The following is a 20788-nucleotide window of genomic DNA, read 5'->3' as shown; positions in this document are numbered from 1 at the left end:
TGGCTGGACCATTGGTGCTCCCGTCCAGCACACAGCTCCCACTTTTCCGATCTATCCCCTCTCCTTCTATCCTCAATGCCTGCTTTAGCAGCACTGACAACAGCATTAGAGAAGCCAGCTGAGATTGTCCTCTGCCTGTCTTTGTCACCTGAACAGAATTTCCACGACCTTCACTTTGTCATTTTGTTTTGGTTGTTCAACAATGTTGTGTTAGTTTCAGGTGTATAGCAAAGTGATTCAGTCATATATATATATATATATATATACACACACACACATGCATCTGTTCTTTTTCATATTATTTTCCCATTTAGGTTATTACAGAATATTGAGCAGCGTTCCTTGTTGGTTATCTAAATATAGCAGTGTGTATATGTCAATTACAAACTCCCAGTTTATCCCTGCCCCCACTTATCCTCTGGTAGCCATGTTTGTTTTCTACATCCGTGACTCTACTTCTGTTTTATATATAAGTTCATTTGTACCCTTTTAGAATTTTTCTACATATAACAAATATCATAGGATATTTGTCTTTCTGTGTCTGAGTTACTTCACTCAGTATGGCAATCCCTAGGTCTATCCATGTTGCTGCAAATGGCATTATTTTGTTCATTTTCATGACTGAGTAGTATTCCACTGTATATATGTACCACATCTTCTTTATCCATTCCTCTGTCAATGAACACTTAGGTGGCTTCCATGTCTTGACTATTGTGAATAGTGCTGCTATGAACATTGGGGTTCATGTGTGTTTTAGATTAGAGTTTTGTCTAGATATATGCCCAAGAGTGGGATTGCTGGGTCATATGGTAGTTCTATTTTTAGTTTTTTAAGGAACATTCACACTGTTCTCCACAGTCACTGTTCATTTTGTCTTTTTGTTTGCAGTGATCTATTCTTAACACCTAGATAACTCAAAGTGCTAAGAAAGCACTCAACCAATGGTTTCTGAATTAAGTTAATAACTGTTCAATAAAAGCCATTGTCAAACACCTTTGAGAATTTGAGGGTTAACCATAAATAATCCCTTTCCCCTGGTAGCTCAGCTGGTAAAGAATCCACCTGCAATGCAGGAGACCCTGGTTTGATTCCTGGGTTGGGAAGATCCCCTGGAGAAAGAATAGGGTACCCACTCCAGTATTTCGGGGCTTCCCTGGTGACTCAGACAGTAAAGAATTCACCTGCAATGTGGGAGACCTGGCTTTAGTCCCTGAGTTGGGAAGATCTCCTGGAGGAGGGCATGGCAACCCACTCCAGTATTCTTGCCTGAAGAATCCCCATGGACAGAGAAGCCTGGCGGGCTACAGTCCATAGGGTCACAAAGAGTTGGCCATGACTGAGTGACTAAGCACATCCCTCTTCCAGGGAATTTGAAGAGTCTTTAATATGCTAACATGCAAGTGAGATATGATGGTGGCTTGAACCAGAGTGGAGGCAGTGAACGTGGAGACAGGAAGTGGTATTGGAGGTAGAGTTCATAGGACTTACTGATGAATTAGACATCAATGTTTATGGCAAGGGGAAAATGCAAGATAACATGTGTGTGCATGTGTGCACGTGTGTGTGTCTGTGCATCTGTGAGTTCCTGAGTTGATTGCTGGTCTATTCACTGAAGCTCTAAAGGAGCTGGTAATTGGTTGGACAAAATGGGGGTAAAACAGCTGGAGAGCAAGGCAAGGGCCAGGTTCTCCAGGCTTTGTCAGGTCATGCTTAGGCTTCTGGACTTTATCTTGGGCTGATGGGGAGTCTGTGAAGGATTTGAAGTGGGGAATGGTATAATCAGATTTGCATGTTAGAAAGATGCCTCTGTTGTAGTTCTGAAAATCACAGCCTCTGCATTGTGCCATGACCACTCTATTGGGAGAGAAAATGTAACTGTGATACAGTGCTGGTGTGAGCCTGGATCACTGGGGAGTGTGAGTATTGAAATCATGAGGGGGTCCAGTCATTCAGGGGGACCGGGGTTCAGTTGTACTAGTGGCTGGGTGGAGGGGCGAGGCTGGCCAGATGTGCATACATCTTCCAGCTGCAGACGTCAGAGCTGGGTGAGCACTTAAGGTGCATCCATTCCAACCCCCTTCATCTGTCAACAGGGAAACTGAAGTTCAGGAACTATGCATAGTTGGACTGTACGACTGCACAAGGGGAAGAGGACAGCCCGGCAAGGAGGAAGATGGGAAGGCCACCCAGAGTGTCCGGAGATCTGCTTTAGACCTCTCGCTGCTCCGAACTCCCTGGGCCTCAGTTTCCCTATCTGAGCAATGAGAGGCTTGGGCTGGGATTCAAATGCACCATGTGGTCCTTGGCTCCTCATCCAGGTTCACCTTCCCCAGTCCCCACTTGTCACCCTGCCCACGATGATGGACAAGGGTGAGGTTTCCAGGACAACAGGTTCAGACTGTCTCCTTCAGGATCCCATGGACCACCAGGAGCATCCAAGAAAAGCAGCCAGATCCAAGCCCTGGGAATGCAATGAGGTGGAAAAATAAGTCCTACCTGCTCCAAAATTTACACCTGAGCAAAAAGAAAATTTTATCCAAACAGCAAAGCTGCTAGGCTGCAAGTTTAATAAGCTATTAAACAGCACCATCTGAAACCCGCAATCAAAGCAAAAACACTGTAAAATAAATCAAGAGAGATAAGAAAAGATTTCACATTGTTAAAAGTTTATGCTATTTCTGACTTCCCGAAATGTTACCATTAACCTGGGAGTTAATCAGAGTTTTTCATTTACCCATTGTTCAGAGCCATAATGATCACTTTAACAGGGTAAATAAAAAGATCTAAAGAAGCAATAAACTCGAGTGTCACAAGTGGCAATCATCTACCTTGCCACGCTCCTGCGGTACAAAGCGTTGCACAGCTGGAAACAAATGATTCCTCGGAACACTGTAAATAACCTCCAAGCCCACTCCTAATTAAAGTGAAGCTCCACTTTCTCATGGGCATTGAATCTATGAACCAATTAAGGAAATATCATTTCTTTCCTGAAAGGGCTGTTTCCCTCCTTCCCTTCCTCCCTCCCTCTCTCTCTTCAACCCCCTCTTTATCTCCTCTTTCACTTGCTCTTTCTCTCTCTAAAGACTTTCCACCAAATAGCTGGCCCCCTGATGTTCCCATACTGTAGTAATGAGACATCCCTGCTTTAAGCAAATTGTGCACCTGTAACCTGCAGAAATATAGCCGTAGCATTTGAAAAATTACCTCCATGCTGCACAGTGCCATGAAAATTTATCTTTGAGATGATTTTATTGCATGGTTACCCTAGGCAATTAAATCAATAAATCTTAACTGTCAGGAAGGTTGGCCCCATGCCAGAAATAAATGAAATGCGCGAAATCAGTAAATAAAAGGTTCCTGACAACTCATTCCAGAAATTATTTAGCAGTTGGGGTGGTGGTGGGGTGGTGGCTTCTGTCTCACTCCCCAGCCTTTATTGACATGCTTTCTGAGAAATGATTATGCTAACAAACAACAATGGCTCCACTACAAAGAAGTCAGAGTTTGCCAGGCCATAAATTATAGGCCCTGAAAGGTAGGAAGGAAATACAGCCACATGGGCAGAGGTGGTGGGCCAGGCCCCGGCTGGGTTGGGGACAGGTCCAGGGAGCAGCTGGCTTCCTGATTCCCCAAGGAGGCCCTAGCCCTGTCTCTCCACCTCTGCTGCTATAGCCTCATCCCACTGGCCCTTGCCCTGATGGGAGATGCCCTCTCCGCAGGAGCTCAACTTGCTTGTCCTGACTTGTCACCCTGTACCACCTGTGGTCTGCTAGCAATCTCTCGGTCTAAGCGGGTTTACCCTTGTGGGTAAGGTTTGTCTGCTGGTCCCAGAACCAATCCCAAACCCAATCCCACAGGTGAGTGTAGTGCTGGTGCAGGGGGTAGGATGTCTCTGTTAATGATCATATACTTAGGAGTGATTTCTCCTGTGTTATACCCTTTAAATGGGTTCAATACTGGGAGACATCTTTTTGACCACCCTCCCTCTTTTCCACATGAGGAAACTGAGACTTGGAAAGGTTAAGTGATATGTTCAAGACGACTTGGCAAGCAGCAGAGGGGTGATTCCAATCCATGTCAACCTCATAACTCTGAATCATGACACCTCTGCTGTGCATAAGAGCAGGTCTCATGGACCCAAGTTGCTGAGAATGGAAGCCAGTGTCTGGACACTCCCATTTTCGCCTCAGCTTTCAGGCTTTTTTCTCATCTCAATTTCCCTTCCCTGGTGATAGACGCACTCAATGAAAGGTCCTTCAGGGGTGCCCTCACAGAGGAGACAAGTGCTAAATGGCACTGTTGTGTGGACTGTGAAGCTGATGGGCATGTTTGAGGGTCATCTAAGAGCCTGAGCAGAGCCTGTGGCAAGTCCTACCACAGTTCTACCCAGTCCTCTGTCCCACAGTTGACCACTAGTTCCCACAGTGGGCTAGGGAGGCAGAGGCTAGGCCTTAGGGAGCATTCTTGAGGAAGAGAATGGACTCAGGAGGATTGTGTCGAACTGGGAATGAGGTGGGCACTTCCCCAAGGGATGAGGGCTAAGCCCATTGAACAGAAAGCCCACAGGATCCACACGGGAGACAGCGTTGCAAGAACACAGCTCCAGAGGGGATGCAGAGCCCAAGGGAAAGGGACAGAAGTGTGCAGGAACTTGAGACGGAGGCTCGGAGGAATAGGGCCTGGCCCCTTGGTGAGTCTATCTGGGGAGTACAGCTCAGCTCTTCTGGGAGGGCCTGGGAAGCAGGGGCCAGGAAGGCAAGTTGCCCCTGACGAGTTCCCAGGCCAAGAAACCTCCAATTATCCTAGGGCAGCTGCAGCTGTAGTCAAAAGAAAAGACCGCTTGGGCTGCATGTCTCGCATGGAGACCCTGAGGCCCCTGAGGGAGTTGCAAGGTGCTAGAAGCCAGTCTACCACATCGTCATTATGCAGCCCCTGGAAGGGGAGGTGGCATCAGATGTGGATATTTTCCCCCTGCTTTCAGGCTGGTTCTCCTCTTTGAGCTTCAGCTAATGTGAATCTCTTTTTATAATTGCTGGCAAGTTCCCAGGGCAGATCATTCCCCATCAGCACATCATGAGAACCAAGGTGGTTATTTTCAAATTAATGGTTTGAAGCAAAACAGGAGCATTGTTTTTGAACCAGGGGCTGAGAGATGGCAAAGGTACAGTGTCTAATAACTAAGTGCAAACTCTGCAATGACAGCCACAGGATTTCAAAATAATAATAATAATTTGCATTTGATAGCACTTTTCTTCCAACTAATGAGCTTAACACAATTAATTCATTAATTTGTTATGCTCCTCTAAGTAGCACAGAAGTAAGGCTTGCTTGAATAGTTTTCTGCTTGGAGAAACTAAGGCAGAGAGAAAAGGCCTACATGGATGGCAGGGTCTGAGTTCCAGAAGCTCCAGGTCCACTGCTCCAGAGGTCATGGGGAGGGCGAAGAGTTCACTGAGCAGGAAGTGGTCTTCTGGGGCCCAAGAGACGTGTGGTGGGTGGGAGGCTAAGACAGCCCCCCCAGACCCCCTCCTACAGTGTACATGCCCTTTGGAAGCTCCCTTGAGTGCTCAAGTGAGTGCTAAGTCATTTCAGTTGTGTGATCCCATGGACTATAGCCCACCAGGCTCCTCTCCCCATGGGATTCTCCAGGCAAGAATGATCGAACCCACGTCTTTTATGTCTCCTGCATTGGCAGGTGGTTTTTTTTTTTTTAACCACTAGCGCCACCCTTGAGGGTGGGCCCAAATCAAAAATCAGATTCTCTGGGGGTGGACCCCAGGAATTGGTAAGCCATCCAACCCAGTCAAGGTTGAGGTGCCTCTGCCCAGAGGGCTGGAGATGAGCTGGGCCCTAAGTCCAGAGCCTATGCAGAGTCCCCCTACGCCGCAGGCTGGAGCGTGGTGGCTGGCGGGGCAGCCAGTAGGATGGGAGCTAGGCCTGAGTGATCAGGGGCGCCAGGGTTGTCTAGGCCACCCTTGAGGGGAGCTGGCTCTTTCCCAGTGAGAGCTCTGCTTCAGGATGTGTTTGGTGGCTGGCATAGGACTCGGTTCAGTGAGTCGAGGCCAAGACTGGGCCAGTTTAGGGGGTGTCTGGGGTGCTTGGAGGCTATCAGGAGGGGACCCCACGTGGAGTCTACCACCACTCCCTGTCACTTGATCCTTCAGGATTCTTTCTGCCACCTGGATGTAGTGAGTTCAAGGGATTGGCCGGGGGTGGGGGGGCAGGTGGGGATGAGGGCTTGGGGGGTGGGGGCCTGTGAGTGAGGAAACAGACACGGCCACCAGGTAGCAGTAGCTCACAGCAGGCTTCATCTCGGGGACCCTCTGGCACGTTTTTGTGTGGGGGTGAGGTGTCCCTCACAGGATGAGACCTTCCAGAGGCTTCCAGCTTCCACTCAGGATTGGAAGAAAACAACGGAATTCCCAGGAGGCGGTCAGAGTGTAGGTGGAAGTATCTCAGTGACGTGCTCAGTGCCTTGGGGTCTTTAAAGCCCCGGGGTTTTCCTTATCTAGGGCAATCAGATGTTGGGCAGTTTCTAGGCTCTGTAAAGCATGCTCTCCAAAGGGAAAAATGTGCTTCTCTGTGCTCTACTGAAACAAATGGATGTGTAAAATGTTTGAGCTTTTCATCAGTGGGCTTTTGAGCTAATGAGTTTCAGCCAACAGAACCTCAATGAGGGACGCTCTCCTCCTGCTCCCTGGATTATGCTGTGTCCTCAAAGTCAGGAATTCTGAGAGAATCTCAGCTCACCACCCATCAGCCTCTGCCCAGGTCCAGCCCTGCCCAGGACAGTGTTTCCAGAGAGGTGCAGCCGCCCCTTCTTGGGGCTAACCTCACATCTCTGGGTCACTGCAGGGTCTGTCTTATTTGGGAAATGAGAATATGTTCAAGTGAACTGTGGTCGGAACTATCTGGGAAATTCCTGGAGAGTTACAAAAGCGGGGGACACATTCCCTTTCCTAGAGAAGAGGACTCTGAGCTTGGGTTCCTACCGGATGTTTTCTCTAGGGCACTACAGGCACCATCACCTCCTATTCCCTCTTAACTCTCAAATTCTTCTTCCCCCACCCCAAGGAAGTGGGTAGAATGAAGGGTGGAGAGCCGCCACTAGAAAGACAGGGCTTGAAGGTCATTTCCTGCCTTCCACTTGCCTCCTGGTCCTATGAGTCTCAGTCCCAGTGTAGACCCCCAGTTCACAAGCCACACAGAATCCATCCCACGTGCCAAGGGCCTGGAGAACGCATGTCACTTTCCAAGGTCCATACCTGAAACTTATGGGCAAAATTCCCCCTAAGAAATTACGTAGATCCTACTTGTATCACAGCTAAAGATTTTAGATTTTATTTCCTTTATTAAAAAAGGGGGACAGGGGATAAAATCGCCCACTAAGCCTGAAAGGTGTTTCCTGGAGAAACTCACAAATCTCAACATATTCTTGGACCAAAGCAAGAGTCTCAGTGCTTCCTGCCTCCTCCCACTATGCCTGTGTGGAACATTCTGCCACATCTACCCAGTTGTGGCACAGCCCCAGCCAGCGAGGCAACCAGGTGGCTGCCCCATTAACACCCTCAGGGGTGAAGTTTGCTGACCTTGATAATGGCAGCATGTTGGGGGAAATTCTTTTGGGCAACACAGTCCTCAGAGTTGCCAGGAGGGGATGTAGGATGAGAAACACCTACATTGATGACAGCTTGCTTATCTCTGGAAAGTGGGGAGAATATTGATATTATCAACTCCATTTTGTAGAGGAAGGAAGTGGGGCATAGACAGGTTAAGAGTTTCCTTTATCAGGCAGTAAGAGCCTGACCTAAAATTCCTCTTTCAAAGCCCAGGATACTTGCTCCCCAGGGATGTTCTGTCTCCCTTCTGTGCATACGGGTCACAGGAGTTAAGCCACACCAGGTCTGCCTTCCAAGAGGACTGATTTAAAGCTCAGACAGCCAAAGACCTAACCATGACCCCAACCAGAGCATCCAGCTGGCTGACAAGATGGTGCTCTCTCTTCTATTTGCTACTTCCAAGCATAAGGAGTCCCATCTCACCACCTCTCTCCTGAGCTGCTGTCTCCAGCCAGGTCCTGATCTCAGTCTTCATGGAATGAGGCATTTCTGGAAGACTGGCCCCAAGGCCTTTCCTTTAGAGTCCTCTGACTCTAAAGGACAGTGAGAAGCAGTAGATGGTAATGGTTAAGATCAAGGGCTTTGGGGCCGTACTGTCCAAATTCTGATTGTGTGACGTTATGCAAGCTGCTTAATCTTGTGCCTCTGTCTTATCATCTATGGAACAGGAATATAATAGTATTGATACTTATCTCATAGGGTCATTAGAGGATTACATAAGTTAATATAAGAAAGTGCTAGAACAGGGCCTAGCACACAGTAATCACTACATAAACTGATCAGTTAGCATAATCCCAGTACTTCCAATTTTGAAAAATGTCCCTCTGCCTTTTTCTTCCTGGGTCTTCTCTGCACGCAGGCTCACATTTACCTAGGCATGATTATAATTTATGACATCTGTTTTTTCGAGTGAAGGCGAAAACAACTTGGTTGCTCAAGAACAAATTTATACTGTTTAGCTCTATTTACTCAGATTAAATATTTCTTCATTATCTCCTAAGAACAATGCTCATATTTACCGACATTGTGGGCTTCAAATTATGGAAAGAATTCGGAATGCTTGGTGATAGTGTTACAAGCTTCAGTTTCAGCCACAGTTAGCTACAGCAGTGTTCTTACCTGGATTATTTCAGCAGGGTCAGAATATCCGGTCACGCCAAGTGCATTTCACTGGCTCACAGGAAGTTCAACTCAGCTGGTTGTTAATTTCATGTTCACATGCAAGTGCTTTGTGCTGTGTAGTGTCTTAGCATTGCAATTGCTCATTTTGCATGCCCAGGGAAGAGATTCTTTATAAATGAAAATTCTAGGTAGCTGAAACATCCTTGGCACTGCCTGGAAAATGTTAAACATTTTGAAGGTAATAGTTCTAAATGTTTGGCTCTTCTGCCTTAGTAAAAAGGATATACTTAAAATAATTGAACTTTTTCCTGATGACTTGACATCATTATTGTCACCTAAAATGATTGCTTATGCTGCCCTCCCAGGCCAGTGACTGCACTCCTCCACCGGAAATGGCCATAGTCATTGGCTGTGCTTTTAAGTTTTGAGTCTAGCTTTATAATTTAAAAACCATTGCAATTATGACTTTATATTTTGCAAGCCTTTTTGTGCTGTGTACTAGGAACTCAGATAACTAAACACTTGATCATGTTCTCTTCAATGGGCTTTGAATGCTAGACCAAGGGTCTCTCGTCAAATGAATTGGCTTTGTGAGAGTTATTCTCTTTCCGGCTCTGTTTTAAAGCTGTTGAGGTAATTGGATGGGGGTTGACTATGCCTTAGAACACAAAAGGAGTGGTAATTTGGTACTTATGGCTGGAAAGTCTGTAAGCAGAATCATCTACATGTCTGATATGAGATTTTCATAAAAATTTTATTTTGCATTTTTCAATAATTCAATGCATTGGCAGTATAGTTAATGCCTCTATGAGAAAAACCAACGCGCCAGCTTAGCTAATATAATTTTTACAGAGACATCATGTTGGAAAACAACAAAACTACATGAAAACGTTTGTACACAGAGTTACTGTACTGAGAACAAAGCACCAACAAAATGCCTGTGCGCCACACATTTGAAATGCAAAGCAACACAGGCAGATACAGTTTCCTTCACATAAAGCACATGAAACCAGTTTTGAGGAACCAGGTACCATTTCATTCATTGCTTGATGTTTGAACAGTTACCTTAGTCGATACAGAACATCGGAACTGACTGAAATTCTGATGAGATGAGCATGCTTGTTAAGAACAGTGACAGTCAGTGAATCTGCAATGAGTATGAATATTAGAAATCTGCACCCAAGAAAAAGTGATTCAAAAGCTGAATTGGATTTTGGTAAAACAAAGGAGGTGCTTTGTGAGTGACCATCAAATTTTCATGGCCACTTGGGGTGCCCCCAGTGTGAAAAGGGTCTTTCACTAGGGGTAGAACCTCTCAGGACCAGGCCAGGCTATTTCTGCTGGTTCTGCTCATCTACTGACACGGAGGGAGCCCAGGCCAGGACACTAGCCTCAGGGAATTGAGCTGCAGCTCAAGGGCAAGTTCACACCAACCTTAAGGGCTCAACTCAGCTCAAATGCCGCAGCCTGCATCTTTCTGCCTCCCATTGTATCTTGGCCTTTGGTTTTGTCTTGGAAACTTAGCTGGATTTGAACAGAGCCTCTTGAGCTTCCCTAGTGATTTGGACGGTAAAGAATCCATCAGCAACATATAAGATGGGGGAGACGTGGGTTCGATCCCTGGGTCAGGAAGATCCCCTGGAGAAGGAAATGGCAACCCACTCCAGCATTCTTGCCTGGGAAATCCCATGGACAAAGGAGCCTGGCAGGCTACAGTCCATGGGGTCTCAAAGAGTCAGACAGGACTGAATGACTTTCACTTTCACTTTTTTCCCCTCACAAAGGCCAATGGAATCCATGCAGTTGAGCCATAACACCATGATAATAGCTTCCAAGGGAACAGGAGTTTATATTTCAAATAGCCTTCACATAGCAATGGAGCCATGGCCTTCCTGGAACTGTACAACAATGTTTTTCGAGAAGAAAAAGCTAAAATCCCATGAAGAACAGCAAGCCAGACGTGTTGCACGTGTGTGCCCCCCCCACACACACACAGACAAAGATGACATGTTCTATGTGGGCAACTCTGGCTAGCCACAATTGTCCAGTGACACAGTGCTGGCGAGCCCCCCCGCCACCCCCCCCCACACACAAAGCATATGATAACAATTAAATTCCCTTTTGTATCCTGGTTACTCAATAAATATTTCCATGACACTTAAATATACAAACTTTCTGTTTAAAATATGCATGAAAATGTCTTCTTATTTTCAAGAAGGAGAGAAAGTTTTATAGAGTCACATCTTCATTTACAACATGTGGGGGGATTATCTCTCTGGTTTTTATATACAGGCTAATGTGAATGTGAGGCGATACTTCAAATGAGCACACAAGACAGGAATATGCCTCTAAGATACAAAGCAAACACACACGCTGTAGACCAGGCAGAAGACACCCCTGATAAGTCTCGGGTGTATTTTTCAAGTTTCAGTCAAATGAGTACTGGAAAAACATGGAGTCATTTGTTAAACTGCATTAGGTCTCAAACGATGTTAGAAAAGTGCCCTTTGGTTCTTCAGTGTGGGGCGTGGAAGGGCCACAGAGATAGGGAATATTCCTCTTTGAAAACCCATCAATGTCTGCTTAGACTCAGACTTCATTCCTGGCCTGATCTGATGCAGATTTGCAAAAGACTCCAGATTTAAATATTTTAACAAGGGAAGGAGAGGGGAGAGAGAAAGAGAGGGAAGGACAGGAGAAATACACAGTACGGTCAAAATATTTCTTCAGTCAGTAATAACAAACCCCTTCAAAATTAAAAAAAAAAAGGAAAAAGAGGAAGAAAAAAAAAGAAAAAGATAAACCTAAAATAAAACCACCTTGACTGAAGAGTTCTGGGAAATTTCTGGAACAGAAATTTGTGCTTTACATTTATCATGGTTACAGCAACATCTGAAAATGTTTGCCATCGCCAGGCCTCCAGCTAAAGTTCATTGAAAAATCCTGATGTAAAGTGTCTCATCTGCCTGCAGCCACTGCACTTGCTCCAAAATGGCATCGTCAAGGTCACAACACTGCTCCACAAAGTTCTACAACCGGACAAATGAATTCAACAGATGAGTATTTATACTGCCATATGATAATGCAGTTGTTATAATATCACGGTTTCAGAATACAGCATGCCTCTCCAGGTGGCATGTTTGAAATCAGAACACCTATTTTTATTAATCTGTTATGTCTTAAAAGAAAGAACAAGTTACAGTTGAGAAGCTCACATTGAATTCAACTATTCATTTGTTTAGAGACAGAAAGAGCCCAAGCAGGAAAGTGAAAGCCAGAGCCAGATAAGCGAGACAGAGAGAGACAAGGAACAGCCACAGCCACCACGATCACCAGCACAGAACAGAACAGAAACCAGTGTCTTCTTGAAGGAGCCTATGGATATGGCAGTCAGCCCATCAAGTGTGCTTAGGGGAAGAATCTGAGGGATCTTCTGGTCCCCAGGGGCATTCTGAGCATGGTAGCTCCACCAGGCTCACTTTTAAAAGGTTTATTTTATCCAAAGACAACACTACATCAAACCATTTTTAGAAGCATTATTTATTCTGAGTAAAACAGGAATAAAAACAGCTATTTGTGGAATTGAACAAATGTGGGGGATTTCATCTCAGATGTTTCCCTTTCTAAAATGCCCAGAGAGTAGAGTCATCCAGGAAGAAAACTACTTGACAAACTGTCTTGAGGCAGAATCAATCTCATTTGTAATATTTGTGGGTGAATATGATTGATTCATGAGGATGGTTTTGAAATAGAAAATCACTGGATGATGATGAAGACATTTCTAGCTCTCTGTCTCCATGCAAACTGGTCCACGGCCTTGGGGGACACCAAGTCCCCATGTGAGTGTGATAGCAATTAACCAGACCCAGATGGGACCATACCCAGTCAGGACAAATGTTGCAGGAATACCATGAGGGGCTTGAAGAACCCCCTGATCAACCATGTTATCATGCTGGTCACAGGAAGAACTGCAGAGGCAAGGGAGATAGAGAGGGGCCGGAAAGAATGCATAAAAGATACGGGTATCCTTCAGGGCTAACACTTGACTGTGGACACAGGCCCAGACAGATCATGGAAATGTTTAAAGAAAAATAGGATTTTACAGCAAGTTCTTCAACCTTTCTAGATACAAACCTCTTATTAACTGTAGAAGATTCATGGGACCAGGAGAAGAGGTCCTTTGAGACTTTCTGTTCTACTCTCAGTTGATTTATGGTGAGGTCTAATTTGAAAAAAAAGATTTTGTGTGTGTGTGTTTTTAACAAAAACCTCGTTGTCTTAGAAAAATACACTGCACTTTATGTCTTCTTGTTTGTCACTGCTTTCTTTATATTGGGTAGAAAAGGGAATTGTTTTGCTTTGGATGATAATTTCTAAATATTAATCATGAAACTGATCCAGGAGACATTTTAGTTTTATTTCAGAGCAAGGATAGTAAATAGATACTTTAAAATTAAAACATATGCTAAATAACTTCAATTACTAACAGCAAAAGCAAAAACCTTCTGAACAACAACAGGGAGATGGGAGAATTACTGAGTTGCCATATAGTAAGAAAACAACACAGTGCATTTTGAATTGTGCTTTCTCCACAGAGGGCCTAATGTTTTCTAACTAGATGAAGGCTGTCATTAGTAGGAGCAATAGTAAATCATTTATCCAAGTGACACTTACAAGTTTGAAGTACTACTTGGGCATTTTAATAATAATAAAATGATAATAATGAAATAATAACAATACTCACCTATCCTTATTTTTAACCAACCATGACAGTTTTCTAAGCACTTATTTCACTTCCATTTTACCTTGCAGATGTGGAGACGACCCACATACTCCTGCCAATGCATCTGTGCTTTGGGCTCAAGAGGGCTTCATTCTCTCCAGCTTAAAACCCACACCTCCAGGGTCTCATCATAGACTATCCACATTTCCTAGAAGATTGACCCATATTTGAAAATGATGTAATAGTTTGTCATTAAAGTGTGTGTGTGTGTGTGTGTGTGTGTGCACAGAACATAAGTGTGAACTCTGAGACCCTTTGATTGGCTGCAATCAGTTCTGTGTCAGAGCTGGTTTGCCTGATCTCCCAACTTCGCGTCTATCTCTTTCCAACTCTGTGTTCAGTGACGTGGCTGGAAATAGGCTATGGTGGGAGCGGTTACACCACGGTGATTAGCAAATGCTACAAATCAACTGCTTTCTGTTCTCAGAGAGCTTGTTAAACGTTTAAGCAATGGATCACTAGCAGCATGTTGAGCAGATCAAAGGAGAAGCTAACTCTGGATCTGGGCAACATGATACCAATTCAGCCTCTTTGGGGGTTTCCCCAAGGCTGCTTCCTGCCCAAGGGCTCCTCTCCCACTGATGTCATAAGTACTGCAGAACCACAGAAGGGCACCAGCATCTGGGGGGTGGGCATTTGGCTGGCCTTGTGCACCCTGCTGGACCCTAGGCTCTGAGATGTTTCTCCTATTCAGAGATACAAGGGTGATGCAGGCCAGAACTGAACAGGTTGCAGTTCTGATTAAGCACCTGATCTGGCAGCTGGCTTCATGCTGCAGAGGCTGGAGAATAATGATACCCTCAGTAGGAGCACACTAGTCCCAGCTACAAGCATCCACAGGGACATTCTTTCTTCACAAGGGTTCCCAGTTGGTCTGCACGTGGCACCTGACCAGCAAGTGCTGGTGGGCCCTGGGGGTGCTCCCTGCAGCATTGAGCCAGGGGCCTGGCAGCAGGCTTCCTGTGTTCCCCCTTCCCTCCTCAAAGTCTGGTACAAATCGAAGAGCCAACAAAATTGAGGTCACTGGCAAAAGAGTTTGAAATTTTGAATGATTTTTATTAAACACCATTAGTCTACACTGCACAGTTAATGAAACAGCAAAGCTCCAATCTCTTAGAACGATGATTGATCATGGATCGGAACAGCAGTTCTGTGTCCCCTAAACCCATGGTGAGCCTCATGGAGTCATTACCATCTCAGGTCAGAAGCAGAAAGGGGCAAGAACTGCAGCCTGGTCTGGAAGGGCTTCCCTACCCTCTAACCCCCACCCCACCCCCTCAGCCCTCCCCACAATGCAATTTTCTTTGAGTTGATGGATTACAGACAGAAACATGATGCTCTTGGGAAAGGGGGCTTCTAGGCTTGTGAGGAGGAGAACGGAAAAGGAATTCATACTTTTTCTTTCCCCGAAAATATCAGATGGTAGGATTGATGTCTGAGACCAGCCTGTCCGATTAGCCTCCTGCCAGGGTCATTGCTGATTATCAATACACAGATGCCAGTTCTGTTGTTGGAGTTTGCGAACACCAAAGAGCAAATGAATCAGAGTTTCATTATGAGAATAAGGCTGTGCGAGTGGAAATGAGAACAACAACAGCAACAACAACAACAACGATAACGACGACGAAGAAGAATTTAGTCTGCCAGTCGCACAATAGAGCAAGCGACACCGGGCTCCATATTTTTTCCCCACAGAACTGAATCTGGGGGCATGGAATCGACCCATCCATTCAATGCTGTGTAGCGCTAGTGTCTCGCTACACATTTTCTCAATGGGGAGGGTGATGCTTCTCTAAGCAAGCAGTTCATTGCCTTACTGAGTAGTCCTACCCAGTGATCCAGTTTGGTGTCTCCCACCTGCCAGCTCGTGCAGGTGAATTTTATCATGTCTACTGAGAAATATGTGAGGACTCCACCCCCACATCTTATAGATTCTGCCTTCAGAAATGCTTTCCAACTTCAACCTCTGGGATGCAAATTTCAATAAAACACAATCCAAATTAAATAACTTTGAGAAAGATATTGAGAGGACAAGTATCTTCCCAATGAAGACCCAGTCCAACACACCTAGTAAGGTGCTGTTCAAAGGAAAATTCATCTATTTGGAAACTCAACAAAACACATTTCAGCCAATGGTTTCGAATTGAGCAACTTGGTTATCGACCAGAGATTTGAATCATTTAATGTCATTACATGGAAAAAAGGCATCCCAACCTCAAGTCTTTGAAAAGTTAGCAGCAGCTAATCTGCTTTTCCAATTCTGTCATCCAAATAGAAAACTACTAGCATTTTCCCAATGAGATTATTAAGTAATTAACAGTCTACAGGCTGGCTAACAACATGCTCACGGCTAAATTCTACCCCGAGGAACACACTAGTATACTCTTTTCAAATTAATCCTACCTACTGAACTCAGGCAGTAATATGACAAAACCACTAAAAAATCCAAGGTTAATTAAAATACAAAGCCAAGCCAATATCATAACATAAACTTGTCAAACTCTCTGTGGTTGGAGCTTGGGTGACAAGTGAAGGCATAGTGGTGGCCCTATGTGGGTCCCGTTTGCAGGGCTGAGATCCTTTTGTGACTTGCTCGCTCGGTGGAGCTGCCCATTTCTTTGCCCATGACCCTAACTCCATGTGCTTTCTGTGAGATGTGTCTCATCAAGCCTCCATCACAGTCTGAAGCAGGATCTCTCACCACCATCCACATGTCTCATATCTCTCCCACAAACTGGTACACTGAAGAGATTTACTTGACAAAATATTATTTCAGTCCCTCAAAATGCTGCACACCTACGACACACATCACCATTTACAACGTGATGAAAAGAGTGCCTAGAAAACAGCAACAATCCTTAATCAGGAAACTGAAAGATGTCTCATCTCCAGGGAGAGGAAGGCAATTCATCCTCCATGTTTAATTGGTTTCTGCTTTACAAATGGGTCTGCTAAATAATCAGGTGGTGATCCTGAGCTTGCCTGTCAGGTTTGATCATCGTGCTGCTGATCTGGACACACTTTACACTCAGCCACCAGAGGTGACACGTCAGGCAGCAGGCAGGCTGCTCTGCTGTCTCCCTGTTATGTGTCAGGTAGGTAGAACGACTCACTGAAACTAGAGATACGAGTCTTTCATCCATGAGGCAATATACTTCTATCCCCAGGAAACTGTCCCTGTCTAGTTCCTGGAGGTTGAATTTCAAGAAGAATCTACTCATAAATCCATGATGGTCTAGGATCATGGCTAGATTGAACATGCAAGTCAGACCAGTGGGCTTCATTATATAGTCATAGTTAGGCACTCCACCTGGTAAGCCGTGGGAAACAAACAGAGACCTTGAGTCGCTGCAGAGCCACCAGCTTCATCTGTGTGACACCCACTTTGGGTATCTGGAGTCGTTCATAGGATCATGCTCCTCACTTAAGAGGTTCAGAAAAGATTTCTTTTGGGTTGCATTGGTCAGTGTGTGTCTGTGTGTGTTAGGGTTGAGGCTGAGACTGCCAACGTCCAGCTCAACCACACTGGGGGCATGAAAAGTGTGGGGTCAGCTGCTTGGATGCTCCCAGCTGTCGTCTTCACAACGTGGCCTCAGCCACTGGAAAACAACGTCCACAGCCCTTATAATACCACAAAGGGCCTTCAGCTCAAAGATGACCAGAGTGGAGCTCAAATCTGGCTCTTTTGCAACTGGGGATAATAGCTAACCTTGACAGTGAGAGTGTAGAGGGGATCCTTTGCTATTCCTATCACTTGCATGACTTGCTTTCAAAAATCATACAAGTTTGCATCTTTTATGGGCATGTATCTATTATTTATCTGGTCATAACTCAGTGAAAAGAATCCAATAACTCAGCTGATGAAAGGCTACATGGAATTAGATACCAGCAGGTAATTACAAGGAACTAACTAATGTATGGATAGTTTTTACCATGTGTGTGGGATTCTTCTAGTGGGTTGGAACCCCAAAGATGATATTTACATTGTGATGTTTAGGGACACAAAATGAATGCAGAGGATCAAAAGGGGTGGGAATAGTCTCAAGTGACTCTGGAATATCTCCAAATCAACGGAACTGTTCCCCATCTTCAGAGCTCTTTTAAAACCACCCTAGGGTGAAGCACTACCCCAGCTCATTTTTTGTTAAAAGACTAGCTACAACTTAAGAGAGTTTGGAATTTTCATTGGGATTTTCATGGAAATGATTCAAGATAATATAGATGAATAAAGTCAGTGATTGTATTTCAGTGAAAAGCTAATGAGCCAAAATCAAAAGAAACAAAAGAAAAAGGAAGAGAAAGGTAGAAGAAAACAGAAAGAAGTCAAAAAGAAATTCTGTAAAATAGCAAATGTGATAATAATTGGGGAAGTCCATATTTTAAAGCCATTAGGAAGCAAACTGTATATGACTACTTCTAGTAGTGAGAACTTGACTTTGGTTTCCAGAGATTTGAGCAAAACACAGTTAAAAAAAAAAAAAAGTCCTGCCAGTTATGGACCCACCAATCAACTGCAAAAAAGGCAGAGGTGTGCATTCCCTGGACAGTTGCCAGAGCCCTCTCATCTCCCATCTCTAAACTGGGTTGTAGCATCTAGGCTACTAGGGCATGCACCACTGAACTGCCCTTCAAAGGAGAGGTTTACACAAAGAGAATCACGGGTGAGGATTTACATTTCAAATCATGGAGTTCAAAACGACTTATGCCAGCTGATGCCTTAAAGTTGTTGATATAAATGTTGCCACTCCTTCACATCCTTGACATTTTTCAAATAGAGAGTCAGGAAAGGGATACTAACTAAAAAGTCCTCTGGCTGCATGCCAGAGTACCGTTCCAGAGTGGCATTGCTGTGCTCATGAATTTTCTTAACACTCTTAACTTTCTGATGTTGCTAAAATATCTAACCAGTGGGTTTCAACAATGAAAATTCTCATCTGAAAAGTGAGTCTGTGGGAATCACAAAAGTTTAACAACGGATACTGAAATACGTTCTTATCTAGACAGAACAGCACAGTTTGGGGAATGGCTACTGCTGAAAATTTGAATCTTTGCAGGTCCTCTGTGTCTGCGTTCATACATAGACATATACATGACATATGACATATATATATATACACACACACACACACACACACACATATATGTATATATATATATATATATATATGACATTTTGTTTCACTTCTCAGGAACCTGTTCTCACAATTGCTTTCCATTCTTTCTTTTGGGTAGTGTGGGCCTAAAAAAATACTGTAGGGACTGTCATTCCATCAAGCACAAAATGATGGTGGGATCTGTGAAATGCATAGAAAATACAGAAAAATGACTAAGTGATAAAAGATACACTGCTCTGAAGGTGTAGTGTCCACTTACAATGACTTCTGTTTTTCACAGATATCAAAAGAAGCATCAAAACAAACATAATCAAAGAGAACTTTCCCAAATGAGTGGAGTTCCACCAGTGCCCATCGGCGCTCTGGTAGAGGTAGCATGGTGGGTGGCGAGGCTGGAGATGGGGGCGCAGCCACTACAACAAGTGGGCATCGATGCGCAGCCAGCACAGTCCCTGGCGAACGTAGCGGACGAGATTGGTCATGCTGCTGTGCTGCGTCAGGGGCCCCATCAACGTGTCCAGATCGCCAAAGAATTCTGAAAATCAGAGCAGACCTTAGTCAGGCCTTTAAATGACAGTAGGGCCATAAGCAGCACCCCAAGCACACAGGCATTGGATGAGTTATTCTTGGTTCATTCATTCATTCATTAGACATCAATTTCCAGAGTACCTACAAGGTGATCCAAACTTCATATGGATATTAAGCACTATGGTTTTAATCTTTTGTTAGCTACCCAAACTCCATAGCATAAATCATGTCTGTATTACTGTTATTAAGAAAACACAAACTCACTCAAATCTGTTAATTCATAGTAAGTTGTTTTCAAATTACTATACATTTTCTTAGACTGTGACCTCTAAAAATACAGTACAATCCTGTGGAGGTTTGTGAGATACACACACATCTATCACAATATGCATATATTACACATAAAATATATTTGCCTATATATTTACATATATGTTTATAGAAACATATATAATATTTATAAATTGAAAATCTACACATAAAGTTATATATCTAAATTTGTTTTATAAAAATATTGAATTTATATTTTTATATATTATAACTTTATAGTTAGAAAGGTGTCTTTATACAGAAAATGGTATATGATACCAAGCTGTTTCTCATTCTGTGTGTTATGCAATTGAAAATACTCTCTTTTCCTTTTGTCTAAATGAAATAACTTCACTGATGTTTCTTGGCTTGATGTAGATATAACCAGTGAGCCTGGACCACCATTAGCACCATCGGTATCTAAGGCCAAGCCACTGTCTAGGAGGCATCTGACTTGGTTCGTCTTATTCCTTTAGGGAAAGAAAATAACCTGTAAGGATCTGTCACACAGCAGGTCCCCTGGCCCCCTGGGACATGGATGGTAAGAGTGCCTTGCTGATTCCCCCGCCAGCTGACTCAGGCAAGGAACAGCACTGAGCACCCCCTGCCACTAAGCAGTGGGACCAGAGTCTCAGCCTGTCTGCTTTGGGGTAGGGTGGGGGGAATATATTGGAAAAATTCTTTGATGTTCAGAAACCAGCTAGGCTTCTCCTTTGTATGTCTGAATTGATTGGGCTGACACTGTATCGATCTCCATGAGAAGCAGGCTCTTGTTCATGACAAAATGGCTCCTATGCTGGCTGGGGGTGAGGTATCATTGCAGAGGGAGAGGGAGGAGGTGTTGGAGACTACCCTAAAGTGGTTGGGATGCTCTCCTGCCTTCTTGTCAAGCAATTTCCATGCATGGATTATGTGTGCTTGATTGCTCAGCAGATGGTGTTTCACTAAACAATGCATTGATTTTTCATGTTATATATAACATATGGGCTCCTTCTCCATGTATCAGGTTCATTTGATTATGTGATACTGTTTAACCTGTACTATGCAATAAAAGTAATTTCTGCTGATAAAGGAGTGAATTATTTTGGGCACTGAAAATACCTTCTTCTGTAATACAATATTAAGGGAAATGTTAAAGGATCCAGTTGCTGTTGAATGAATGTGAATGAGATGCCCCTTGGGTATTCTGCACACAGCTCATGGTGGTATTCTTAACTAAGTACCCAGGTCACCATTTTAATAAATGCTTCAAGTTGGCAGCTGGGAAGATAGGGAACTGGGCTTCTAGAACAAAGGCCAGAGGGCAGAATCAG

General features: G+C 44.2%; 1 protein-coding gene across 11 annotated transcripts in view; it reads right to left on the bottom strand.

Annotated features, from left to right (window-relative positions):
- Window positions 1–14559: 14559 nt before the first annotated feature.
- AFF2 (AF4/FMR2 family member 2) overlaps window positions 14560–20788 on the bottom strand; it is a 539621-nt gene continuing 533392 nt past the window's right edge. For all 11 annotated transcript variants that reach the window (XM_025275774.3, XM_025275776.3, XM_025275777.3 and 8 more), the window contains one exon: window positions 14560–19173. In XM_025275774.3, the coding sequence (XP_025131559.3) occupies window positions 19052–19173 (122 nt within the window). In that variant the 3' untranslated portion in view covers window positions 14560–19051. The remainder of the gene's footprint in view (window positions 19174–20788) is intronic.

The sequence above is a fragment of the Bubalus bubalis genome, chromosome X (assembly GCF_019923935.1).
Source record: "Bubalus bubalis isolate 160015118507 breed Murrah chromosome X, NDDB_SH_1, whole genome shotgun sequence".
Classification (NCBI taxonomy): domain Eukaryota; kingdom Metazoa; phylum Chordata; class Mammalia; order Artiodactyla; family Bovidae; genus Bubalus; species Bubalus bubalis.
Note: the sequence above shows the minus strand (reverse complement) of the source record. Positions and strands in the feature narration are given on the sequence as shown.